Consider the following 13,057-nt stretch of genomic DNA (forward strand, 5'->3'; position numbering starts at 1 on the left):
GGAACTCCACAGAAGGAACTGAGCATCAGACAATGTTGGGGTAACTTCAGACAACCCAATGTCTGGGCCAATGGAATCTCAGAAATGAGAAAAGGGGTGCAACACGGAAGAAGAAATCATCAGCACTTTATTGGCCAAGTTTCAAAACTAATGAAAGATTCCAACTCACACAACCAAGAAGCTAAAATACCTTCCAAATAGAATAAATACAGAGAAAACTGAACCTCAACAAATCATAGCCACCCCACTGGAAAACAGTCAGTGGTCAATGGCATGTCTGGAAAGCAATCAGAGGGGGAAGAAAAAAAAAAAGACATAAATATAAGGAATAATGATACAAAACAGATGACTTTTCAGTGGAATCAATGACATCCAAAAGACAATGGAACATCTTTAAGGAACTAAAAGAAAAAGTTTGAAACTTGAATTCTATGCCAGTAAAAATAACCATAACTAATGGAGGTAAGACTTATGGAGTGTGGCTCAAGTGGTAGAGCACCTGCCTAGCAAGTGTGAGGCCCTGAGTTCAAACCCCAGTACAACCAAAAATATATAATTGAATTTTGAAATACAAAATTCAATTATAAAGACACAGGTTAAAAGTATAAGAATAGAAAAAAGTATATTGTGCAAGCAGTAAGTATAAAAAACAAATATGAAAACAAATCTAAAAGAGCAAAGTAGACTTCAGAATAATTAGAACACTGGAGACAAAAATGGTCAAGAAGATCTATAAATCCTGGACTGGTTCAGTGGCTCAAATAGCAGAGTGTCTGCCTAGCAAGTGTGAGCCCTGTGTGCAAACCCCAGTACTAAAAGAAAAACACAAAAAACCTATAAGTTCTAAATGTATTTGCAACTAAGAATAGAGCTCCAAAATGCATACAGCAAAAGTTGACAGAAGTGGACAATCAATTGGAGAGATGTCAACACTCTTGTCTCAGTGATTGATGAAGCAAATAGACAAAACAAAAAAACAAAACAAAACAAAACAAAAAAGCCAGTATGGTTACATTATATTTTAGCAGCATTGTCAGCCAACTTGATCCAACTGATTTTTTAAAATATTATATGGGGCTAGGGGTTGTGGCTCAAGTGGTAGAGCTCTTGCCTAGCATGTGCAAAGCCCTGGGTTAAATTCCCAGTACTGCTAAATAAGTGAATTAATTAACTAGTTAATTAACTAAATGTTACAACTGTAGAATACATATTCCTTTCAAACTCACATGGGACATTCATCCAGATAGACTATATGCTGTAGAGCCAGGTGTGATGGGGCACAACTGTAATACTAGCATTCAGGAGGATGTAGAGTTCAAGGTCAGTGAGACCTGACTCAAAAAAAAAAAAAAGGAAAAGAAAAGGAAAAAAATATTGATATATTGTATTTTATAAAAATTTTTAAATCTATTCATTAATAAAATCAGGAACCAGAGGGATGGCACACACCTATATTCCCTGTACTCAGGAGGCTGGGGGAAGAGGATCACAAGTTCAGGCCCACCTTGGGCTACGTAGTGAGTTCAAGACCAGCCTGGACTACATGGTGTGAACCTAACTCAAAAAAATAAAATAAAGTGTTCCTGGCAGAGGACTTGCCGTTAAATGCCTGTAATCCTGGCTATGCAGGAGGCAGAGATCAGGAGGATCATGGTTCAAGGCCAGCCCAGACAAAAAGTTTGTGAGACCCCCATCTCAACCAATAAAAAGCTGGGCATGGTGGCGTGTATCTGTCATCTCAGCTGCATAAATAGGAGCATAAATAGGAAGATTGCACTGGACATAAATGCGAGACCCTACCTCAAAAGTAACCAAGGCAAGAAGGGCATGGGTGTGGCTCAAGTGGTAGAGCACCTGCTTAGAAAGCTTGAGGCCCCGAGTTTGACCCCCAGTAAGACTAAAAAAAAAAAAGATATTAAGCCAAACCCCAGTACCACCACCAAGTAATACTAACCCAGGCAAAGCATATGCATAAAGATTTCACAAAAGAAGATATAGTGATGGCCAATAGGCACATGAGGTGTTCAACTTCATTCTTTTTCTGAGAAATAAAAATTAAGACCACAATACAGTATTGCTTTATAGCTAAAATAAAAAATATAGACTAGGTAAAATAAACGTAAAAACATCTGTCTAGTCTAACGTTGGAGAGAAAGTAAAACAACTGGAAATGTCATGTTGCGGTGGTAATATAAATGGTAACACTTGTTTGGAGATCTGTTTGACAAATTGTAATAAAGTTATACATATTTAACATATGACCACTCCTGATATTTACCCAGGAGAAATGAGCACATGTATTCACAAAGACTTATACAGGAATCTTAAAAGCAGACTCATTCATAACAGTCCTAAACTGGAAATAAACCAAATGTGCATTCACAAGAGACTAGATAAACACACTAATTTTTTTAAAAATGAACTTCTGATATATGCAACAATATAGCAGACTCTCAAAAACATGTTCAGTGACAGAAATTCTACTCAAAAATGCACATTCATTTGTATGACTCCCAATCACAAGCAAAATTAATCCACAGTGATAGAAATGAGAACACGATTGTAGGGATGGGAAAAGAACATAAAGACACTTTCTGGGATGATAAAAATGTCCTACTGTGAGAGGATGCATGAGATAAACAGCTAAAAAGAAGGAAAGATTTGTTTTGGCTCACAGTTTCAGAGGTTTCAGGCCATAGTCAGCTGGCTCTGTTGCTTTGGGGCCTGTGGCAAGGCAAACATGGTGATAGGGAACACACAGCAGAACAAAACTGCTCAGCTCATGGCAGCTGCAAGCAGAGAGAGAGAGGAAGGGGCACCAATATCCTCTTCAAGGGCACATCCCCAGTGATCTAAGTTCCTTCCACTAGGCTCCGCCTCTCACAGGTTCCCCTACTTCCCAATAGTGCCACAGGCTGTTGACTGAACCTTTAGCACATGGCCTTTGGTGGACAATTCAGAGCCAAACCATAAAAAAAGAAAAAAAAAACAAGAGCCAAACCATAATAGGTAGTAACTATATAGATCTATACCTTCACCAAAATTCATGAACCAAACCTTTAAGATATATGTATTTTATTGTATGGTTATCTCTCAATAAAACAATTAAAGTTAGTTTTTAAAGAGCAGAGAAGAGGAGGGTGATTAAATATACAGGGAACAAAAGGCAGGAATTAACAGGAGACTTTTGTCTAAAATGCACTGCACTGGCTTCTTCCTTGGGAGTTTAATAGTTTTGAAAGTAAGTAATGGTAAGTAAAGGATTGCTGTCCTGTGCTTAAATGTACTTAAGATATGTATGTGTGCCCATGTCATGATAAAATGTACTTCTTACTTTGAGCTGTGATTTAATTAAAAAAGAAGAAAGAAAGAAAACCAAGGTCCCATAAACAGGCAAAATGTGCTATCTGACCAAGCAGGTTGTAGGTTTCGCAAGGGGGCTGTAGACTGCAACCTCCTGCACAGGCAGGGCCTGGGAGTCACTGCAGGCAGTAACAGTAAAGACGTTTTCAACACATAACATCAGGTCACCAAGAGGCTGAGTCCTACTGGGAAAGAAAAGAAATATGTCATCCTTCCCTTCTACAAAACTGTCTCTTCCACACTTAGAAGAAACACAAGAGAGGGAAGGGACACAAAATGGCAAGATTACCCACCACAGCTTGTCAGTGCTACACTGTACCCCAGAGGGTCTCTCTCATAGACTGAAATGTGAAGGGGCTCCCCCGGGAGTGGAGCAGTGCACAGTCCATACAGCCCTCCCAGGCAGCCCTAAGTGTAGAAAGAGCATAAGCTTTGAAGTATAACACACCTGGGGTCTTATGCCAGACCTCATGGCAGACTGTATGACCTGGAGCAGGTTATTTAACCTCTGGGAGCTTTTCCCAAAAAGGGGTTACTGTATGTGCTAGGACCTCGCTCAGTGCCTGGCACAGTGGTCCTGAACAAAGAGATGAACTTAGTGAACTCAGCTGATTCTAGTGCCTGACTTGTGCCATGGTAGTGAGGAGCAAACAAATGAACACATGCAAAGTTTTTAACATATGACCTAAAAAACTAGTACACAGCAAGCACTAACGAACTATAAAAGATGGTAACCTGAAATAGTAAGATTCTTCAGGATAGGAAGAGACATGCTAAGAAGGAATTACTTTGTTGAAGTTAATTTTTTCTAAATAGCAATGAACCGGGCTGGTAGAGTGGCTCAAGTGGTAGCGTGTCTGGCTGGCAAGTGGGAGGCCCCTGAATTCAACTCTGCAGTTCTGAAAAAAAAAGAGAGAGAGAGAGAGAGAGAGAGAGAGAGAGAGAGAGAGAGAGAGAGAGAGAGAGAGAGAGAAAGAAAGCAAGCAAGCTATAGCAAGGAGAAAAACAGATTTAACAAGAAATCCAGGTATGGTAGGATGAGGATAGTTTTTGAAACTTGAGAGTATATTTGGAACAAATGTAGAAAAAGTAAAAATATAAACCCAGCCCTGGGGAGGCTGTGGCAGGAGAATGGAACTGCAGTTCGAGGCCAGCCTGAGCCTGTCAAAAAAAAAAAAAAAAAAGCAGGAAATGCATAATTTTTGCTATTTACAAGTGCGGGGCAAGTAAGGGCAGAACGTACTGATAAACTCAAGTAATTTTAAGAATGGTATTGTCCTAAGCCATGTGCCATGGAAGCGGAAATGTTGGGGTGACAAGTGAGTGGATACATGTTCCTTCCTCTCCCGGAGTTTATTTCCTGGTGGAACTGTGGTTTGGCCGCAGTCATGACAACGCTTCACCCTTATTAAAGTCGCACAATGGAGCGGGTCACCCTAGATGGAAAGCACATACCCAGGGCAGACGACAGTCCCCGCCTTCGCCTCTGGTCACACTGCCCACCTCCTGGCCAGAAGGTGCGGGGCATTCATACCCTCCAGAGAGATGGCTGATAAGAAGCCAGCAAAAGTACATGCAGGGAGGGAGGGAAGAAGGGAGGGAGGGATCTCTAAGCCCGAAGTGAGGTCACGCCAGTTAGCAGTTAGAAAAGGAGGCATTTCTCACACTTGCTAATGGGTTTGACGCTAGTGAAACATAAACAGGAAGTGGGGGCTCTCCAAAGCCCTTTGAAGGAAATACACTCCCAGTTTGGTCAATGTGTGAATTCCAATTCTCCAAGTCGACAAGGACACTGCCAATTAGGACTGACCCACCCCCACCCCGCCAACTGCACACGATGTCAATCATCACCCAGTCCCCAGCAGAGATCCCAATTTTTTCAATTCTTCCCACAGCCAGGTCACTCAGCAGTGGGGGTGACTGACCCGAGGCGCGGTGGGAAAGGTTTACAGTCATCTCTCAACTCCTCGAACCTGCAGGGCAGGGGAGCGCAGAGGTCAGTGAAATCCCCAGCCAGGCCTTATTTTAGTCATGAATTTCCACTGCTCCCTCCTCTGACTGTATCAGCGCTGCTCACACCGTGGGGATTGGAGTTTCAGCTGTCTTTCCTGATCCAGGCTGTTAGAAGGTCACAGCGACTGGACTTTTCCGGGGGAGGTAGATGCACACACAACCCCCCCCCCTCCAGCGGCCTAAGTGACACTGCAGAGCTCTGGGAACAGCTTGGAGATACTCTTTCTGCCCCAGGCTCGGGCCAGAGAATTCACTTCTCCACCTTCTTCCTCTGGTTAGTATTAAATTGAAAGAATAAAACAAAAACACCTTCTCATCTTCTTTTCTCGATATATCTTTTTCCCCAAGGCTGCCTTCCTTCCCATTGCCCAATCTGTCCTTCTCAGAGGTTCCTGTATAAGTTCAAGGGCAGGGTAGGTGGTTGATGCATCATTGTGTCTAGCACCGGGCACGACGTCTATGGCAGGGGAAGGGGCTCAACACACGCGTGTCGACTGGATGAATGGTGAGGTTTCACTAGGACAGGAGCAGTGCCCGTCCTTCTCTCCTGTCTGGGTACAGAGGACACAAACTACGCCGCCTAAGTTCCTGGCAGGGTGGAGAGCCGACTCCGGCTGGTACCGCACATCCCCGGGGGTCTTGGCCGCTGGGCCGACGCAGACCGGCTCCCAGATCACCGCGCTGCGGCCCAAGCCCGGGCCACGTGAAGCGTCACGCCCCGCGCTGCTGCAGGGCAGGCGCCGCCGCTGCGGTTGTGTAACGCTGCAGCCCGAGGGGAGGCGACCCGGACGCCTCTGCTCCGGAGGGGGCAGAGGAGGGAGGGAACGCCGGGCACCGCGCCCGGTATCTCTCTGTGCTCCACTAGCCAGGGTGGGTGGAGGCACTGGGGCACCCAGGGGAGAGCGCAAGTGGGTGCCCGCCCGCTCGCGGGCTGCGCCCGGGAGAGGACCTCCGGGGGAGCCAGGGGCCCCGCGGCTCACACTCTCCGCGGTCAGGTGCGCGCAGCGTGCTCGGCGGCGGCCTCGGCTGCCCCAGCGCTTGGCCGCACGCCCGCTTCCCATGGGGTGACATCCGCCCCGCCCCCCGGTCCCTCCCCAAGGCGGGCAATTCCTGGATACGGGGCTGAGCGGTGGGGGCAGGGAAACAGGGACGGAAAGAAACCCCAGCCTCTGGGGAAGGCAGGGGGGCCAGCGACTCCCTCGGCTGCGCGCTGGTTCCTCCAAGCGGCCCGGGCGGGGGAGGAGGAAGAGGGTTGGGCTGGAGAGAGCGAGGGGATATTCCTCTCCCGGCTTGAGTCAGACGCGGGCGGATCCGTCCTCCCCCGTTCCCTCCCAGGAGACGGGAACTTACTTCATTTCCCTGGGGCAGGTTCGCCCACGTTACCAACTCTCCCCCTTCCCCCGCTCCCCGGTTCCCTCCAGCTTCCGCGCCCCCCACCCAGCTGGGCCGGACCCTGGCTGCGCTGCCACCCCCTCTTTCGGGGAAAGGAGGCCGCAGCCGCAGACACCTGGGGGCCGGGACTGGGGGTGGGGGCTCCCTCACAGCCACCAGAGCGTTGTCCAACACGTGAGACTCATGTGATGAAGCCGGGGGAGGGCGGGCAGGTCGCTCCTTCCCTCCCCGGCAGCGGCCAGACGTGCCTGGAGTCACAGGGTAGAACACGTAGCTCCAACCCACCCACTGGCTCCCATTTAACCCAGCCCGCAGCCTCTCCATTACTCCTCGGCTCGGCCCCCCCGTCCCCCCCCACTCCGCCCTAACCGCTCCCCCCGCTCGCTCCCGCCTCCCCGCCCGCCCCACTTCTCATTCACTTGGCTCGCACCGCGCAGACAGCGCAGGGAGCACACACCGCCAGTCTGTGCGCAGAGACGGAGCCAGAGACCGCAGGGACACCGGGCCATGCACGCCCCCAACTGAAGCGACACCTCAAAGCCGCAGCTCCCAGCAGCGCGGCGCATTTCAGGGAGCTCCAGCTCAGAGGAACCACCGCGGAGAGACCCTCGAATCCCCCTCCAGGACAGTCCTCACCCTCGACGCTCCGCTAGCGCAGAAAGGAGCGCGCAGTGGCCCCGGCTCGCCGCGCCATGGAGCGGATCCCCAGCGCGCAACCACCCCCTGCCTGCCTGCCCAAAGCGCCAGTGCTGGATCACGGAGACCTACCAGGGTAAGTTGGCACTCTGGCCCCTTTAAGCCTCCACTCTACCGGTGTTCAGCACCGCTCTCAACTTGGAGCAGCTCCGGGTGCATCCGGGGAGTTCTTGCCCGATAGGGCGCCTGCAGCCTGTGCGCACACAGTCACGATCCTTTCTGACCCCTCTCCCTGCAGGATGGAATTTGCCCACATGTACCAAGTGTATAAATCGAGGCGGGGAATAAAACGGAGCGAGGACAGCAAGGTAAACGCACCCTTGGGGTCCCCGCGCCCTAGCCCCTCGCGCGCGCTGAGTTTTCAAGAAAAGTTTGCTCGCTTTGAGGTTGTCGGGGGTGGGGGGATGCAAGAGGTGGTCTAGGTGCCACTACTGAGTGACTTGGAAAAGAAAGGGCAGAAGGTGGTTCCGGTTACGACTCTGTCCCCCTTACCCCACTTTTCGTATGCCTCGGGGCGGGGAGGAAGGGAGGCTTCGCATCCCCTTCCCCAGGCACCAACCACCCGGTGCGCCTTGCAGGAGACCTACAAACTGCCGCACCGGCTCATCGAGAAAAAGAGACGTGACCGGATTAACGAGTGCATCGCCCAGTTGAAGGATCTTCTACCCGAACATCTCAAACTTACAGTAAGTGAGAAGCTGGCCCCGCTCCAACCCAGCTCCTCTGCCCAGAGGGCGGGCGGGGGTCATTCGCCGCCTGCAGGCGTCGCGGGGAACTGCAGACGAGACGGCTGGATCAGAACTGGCAGGTGGCCCTGGTTGGGGGGACCCTTCCCCAGTCCAGAAATTTTCTGGCAGCCTCATGCAAATGAGGTGAAAACCTCTTGGACCTCTCCAAGTTGGCTTCAGACCAGCTAGGCTTCCTTTTTCAGGAGTTTAAGACTCCCTTCTGGTGATTTTTTTTAGGATTCCCTAGTTTTCCTGACTTAAAGGAGCAAACCAACCAGAGTAAAGATTTTATATAACCTTTCTCCACCTTTTTTTTTTTTTAAATAAGAGGTCTTACTTTAGTGCATGATTTTATTTTTCATCCTGTCTTTTCTTGTTAGTAACCACAAGCTTTCTAGGGTGGCAGTCTTTGGGGTAAGGAAAAATAGTATTTTAGGAGGAAGAAAAAAGCTTACATGAGCTGGAATTTCTGAAAGGGTGTCAGGAAAAAAAGCTAGGGAAAGCCTCTTGGTTGCCAGACACAGTAGAAGTCCCTCCCTGGGCTGACACCACTGCAGAGAAATGTTATCTCTGGATTCCCCTGAGTTAAGGTCAGCCCCGGCTGCTGAAGAAATTTATCTGTCAGAGCTCTCTCCTGAGGTAGTTGCAGCTTCCAAAATACCTCCAAAAATAGGCGACACATGTTTTTTATTCTTTAATCGTATATATGAACACGATCTGCAAACTAAAAACTAAATTTAGCCAACCCCTAAAGTCTATTCCTGTCCCCCCCCTTTAGAGTCATCTCTTGTTGCTAATAAGTGTCCCGGAGGTAGGACGGACGTGTCTGACCTCACCACTGACTAAAGCTCTTTTTTTTTTTTTCCTAGACTTTGGGTCACTTGGAAAAAGCAGTAGTTCTTGAACTTACCTTGAAGCATGTGAAAGCACTAACAAACCTAATTGATCAGCAGCAGCAGAAAATCATCGCCCTGCAGAGCGGTTTACAAGCTGGTGAGTGCCCACGTGCGATTAGCATTTTTAAAGAGTTCTGCATAAAGAGAGTCCCTGCGCTCATCTTGGGATGTAACATTCCTGCAGCCAATTGCTTGTGCACGTTCACTGGGGGAGAAGCATTTTTATCTTTCCTGAAAGGTCAGACTTTCCATTTGGAGTGCTGCTGTGTGCCACCTGGCATGAATACATATTAGTCAAATGATAAAATGTGGCATTTTGCCTTCAGAGTCTCTGGGTTCTGGGAGATCTCCCCTTTCCCTTTTAAAATGCCAAGGCACCTGTAATTTGCATCGTGGATATTTTACAATTGGTCTTCTCAGCCCTCTCTCATTGGAAAGTAGATCACGGGTATGCCCCAGTGTTTTCCTGTTTCTTTGCTTCCTTATCCGTCGCCATGGGGTGAGATCTTGGCTGGATGACAGCGGGAGTTTTTCCTGCATTTTATTGTGGTTCCCTGAATAGCCACTGGGTATCTTGGCAAATTGCACAATCTAATGAAATCACTGAAGTTTCATCATTCACATCTACTGACTTACAAAGAATTAGAGTCACCTTCTAATCTCCCAGTCACGTCCCTTCCAAATAATACTGTACAGATGAGGGGGGAAATCTTGTCCAAACTCCTTCATCCATTCTTCTCCGCATTCCTTTCCAAGGCCAGTATGATGAGACTCACAAAAACCCAACAAGGGCTTCTGCCAGTTTCCTCACTAAAAATAGGCAGGTGATCGGGCCTAATTTCTTAGAGATCACAGATAGAATACATGGACTAGAATTAGAACTAGGGAGCCAATTGAAGTTCATAGTGGGACTGCACCTTTTATAAGTCATTGAAAATTTACTTTAGGTGATATTCTTTCATTCTTTATTGCATTTGATGACCAGCCTCGTTCATTTTGCCACAATGATGTTCTATAAATTGACTCTTGGGTTCATAAACATACTAGAATGTTCATTACTGTGTTCTTTACAACATGAATTCAGAAACAACCTACAAACTCAACAAGAATGGAAGAAAGCCATCTTTACTAATAATGCCCATTTACTATGATGGGTTGTCATTCAGCTAGTAGGAATCAATTTTGGGGCTTGGGGGTGTAGCTAGTGGTAGAGCTTAGCATATTGTGGGGTTCAATATCCTGCACCCCCCCCAAAAAAAATCATTCCTGAGTGGGAGGATTATGGATTGTGTTTGTTTTACTCTTTATACTTTTCGGCGCAATCTTTCTCTTGAGTAGATTTTGGACTTAGGACCACAAATTGGGAAATGCTTTTTTTATGGGAAAAAAAAAAAAAAACCTGAAAGCCCCAGGTGCACCACAGGGCCTTCTGAAACATCTTCCTTTGGGTATTTTTCTCCAGGTGAGCTGTCAGGGAGAAACACTGAAGCAGGTCAAGAGATGTTCTACTCAGGTTTCCAGACATGTGCCCGGGAGGTGCTTCAGTACCTGGCCAAGCATGAGAACACCCGGGATCTGAAGTCTTCGCAGCTTGTCACTCACCTCCACCGTGTGGTCTCCGAGTTGCTGCAGGGTGGGACTTCCAGGAAGCCATCGGACTCAGCTCCAAAAGTGATGGACTTCAAGGAGAAACCCAGCTCTCTGGGCAAAGGCTCTGACGGCCCCGGGAAAAACTGTGTACCAGTCATCCAGCGGACTTTCGCTCCCTCAAGTGGGGAACAAAGTGGCAGTGACACAGACACAGACAGTGGCTATGGAGGAGAATCAGAGAAGGGCGACCTACGCAACGAGCAGCCGTACTTCAAAGGCGATCACGGACGCAGGTTTGCCATGGGAGAGCGTGTCAGCACAATTAAGCAAGAATCCGAAGAGCCCCCCACAAAAAAGAGCCGAATGCAGCTGTCAGATGATGAAGGCCATTTCACTAGCAGTGACCTGATCAGCTCCCCATTCCTGGGCCCACACCCACACCAGCCTCCCTTCTGCCTGCCTTTCTATCTCATCCCACCATCAGCAACTGCCTACCTGCCCATGCTGGAGAAATGCTGGTACCCCACCTCTGTGCCAGTGTTGTATCCAGGCCTCAACACCTCCGCTGCAGCCCTCACAAGCTTCATGAACCCAGACAAGATCTCCACTCCCTTGCTTCTGCCCCAGAGACTCCCTTCTCCCTTGTCGGCACATCCATCCCTCGACTCTTCTTCTTTGCTCCAGGCTCTGAAACAGATTCCCCCTTTAAACTTAGAAACCAAAGACTAGACTCCTTAGGGGATCCTACCGCTTTGCTTTCCTTCTTCCCTACTTCCAAAAACACACACAGATGTTTTTGTGAGTGCAGCGAGATTGTTCCATTGTGCATCCCGAGATAATCTGAGCTGGAGAGAAGACTGAGGGTGTGTGCACACGTGTGCGCGTGTGCATGTGTGCCTGTGTGTTGGCTTAGGACATTAAAGCTTCTTTGGCATAGGGAAGATACGAAGGATTGCTTGACACCAGGAGAGGTAGGGGGGATTGAAGCAGCCTTCTGGGCTTTTCCCTTCCTGGAGAATAGTCCCCTTTGATACTAATCAGCTGGATTTTCAAAAGCTTCAAAGTCTTGGTCTGTGAGTCACTCTTCAGTTTGGGAGCCGGGTCTGTGGCTTTGAGCAAAAGGTACTTTCAAAAGAGGGCTTTCCAGAGCACAGCTCCCAGCCAGCTGTTAGAACCTCACCCATCTCCCTTTATTGTCGAGGTGACTCACCAGACAGAGGACAGAGCGGTCAGACAGAGCTTCTCTGCTAAAGTGGTGAGGTAGCAGACACTGGCGTGGCACGGCAGTGGTTTGGGGAGATTTCCACAGGTCTGCTCCCAGCCCTTGCCTCAGATTAAAGAGAATGTAGTTCCCTACTCAGGCTTTCATAGTGATTAGCTTACTAAGGAACTGAAAATGGCCCCATTGTACAAGCTGAGCTGCCAGGGAATGAGGGCGGAGTTCCCCAGGCCTCTGGCACCTGCTTCTAGGTCTCTGTTAGAACATGCTGTCCAGGAAACCAAATGAGGGTCTGAAAGATGCAAATGCCCCCAGCACCCCAAAAGTGCACAAAGCTAAACAACCAATTGCTGTCTTTATTGCACAGCTCCACTCAGTTTTAAATTCTACCTTTTAAGCTTTTCACCAAGCTTAGCTTCTTGAAGGCCTAAGTAAGCATTGGCACCGCAAGACCCTTTCCGTGGGCTAAATCTTACTCTTGCCCGACAGCATATGGAGTGTCCTTATTGCTAAAAAAGGATTCTGTCTCCCTCAAAGAAGTTTTATTTTTGATCCAGAGTCCTTGTTTTCCTGACTTGTCCAGCCAGCCCCACACCAGCTTTTCTGAATGCACTATGCTTAGTCGCCAATCGTGTTTTAACTTCTTTTCCTGTTTTTATTTTGGTATAAAGTTGTTGCCTTTATTTGTAAAGCTGTTATATATTATATAAATATATTAAAAAGGAAAAATGTTTCAGATGTTTATTTGTACAATTACTTGATCTACAAAGTGAGAAAAAAATGAATGTATTCCTGTTTTTGAAGAGAAGAATTTTTTTTTCTCTAGGGAGAGGTACAGTTTATATTTTGGAGCCTTCCTGAAGGTGTGAAATTGTAAATATTTTTATCTATGAGTAAATGTTAAGTAGTTGTTTTAAAATACTTAATAAAATAATCCTTTTCCTGTGGAAGAGAAAAATGGTCTCCAGAATTTTTAAAAGAGCTCGGTTGTGTGATGTGGCTGTCCCTTGTCATCTTGGCTGAAGGCAACAACTAGTATCTAGGTGTGGCTTCATGCAGCTTGTCATGTCCCTTTTATTCAGTGGAATAAGCTTAGTCAATGTAGTAGGTGGCTACTGATTTATTTTTTTATTTTACTCTTTTCTTGACTAGCCCTTGCC

At 47.6% G+C, this 13,057-nt stretch overlaps 1 protein-coding gene across 1 annotated transcript; it reads left to right on the plus strand.

Annotated features, from left to right (window-relative positions):
• Nucleotides 1-7,161: 7,161 nt before the first annotated feature.
• Nucleotides 7,162-12,855, plus strand: Bhlhe40 (basic helix-loop-helix family member e40). The gene is made up of 5 exons (XM_020184065.2): nucleotides 7,162-7,540; nucleotides 7,703-7,772; nucleotides 8,043-8,150; nucleotides 9,062-9,185; nucleotides 10,551-12,855. Exons 1-5 carry the CDS (start codon nucleotides 7,461-7,463, stop codon nucleotides 11,405-11,407), a joined length of 1,239 nt encoding a protein of 412 aa, XP_020039654.1. The 5' UTR covers nucleotides 7,162-7,460; the 3' UTR covers nucleotides 11,408-12,855.
• Nucleotides 12,856-13,057: the final 202 nt, after the last annotated feature.

The sequence above is a fragment of the Castor canadensis genome, chromosome 10 (genome assembly GCF_047511655.1).
Source record: "Castor canadensis chromosome 10, mCasCan1.hap1v2, whole genome shotgun sequence".
Lineage (NCBI taxonomy): Eukaryota > Metazoa > Chordata > Mammalia > Rodentia > Castoridae > Castor > Castor canadensis.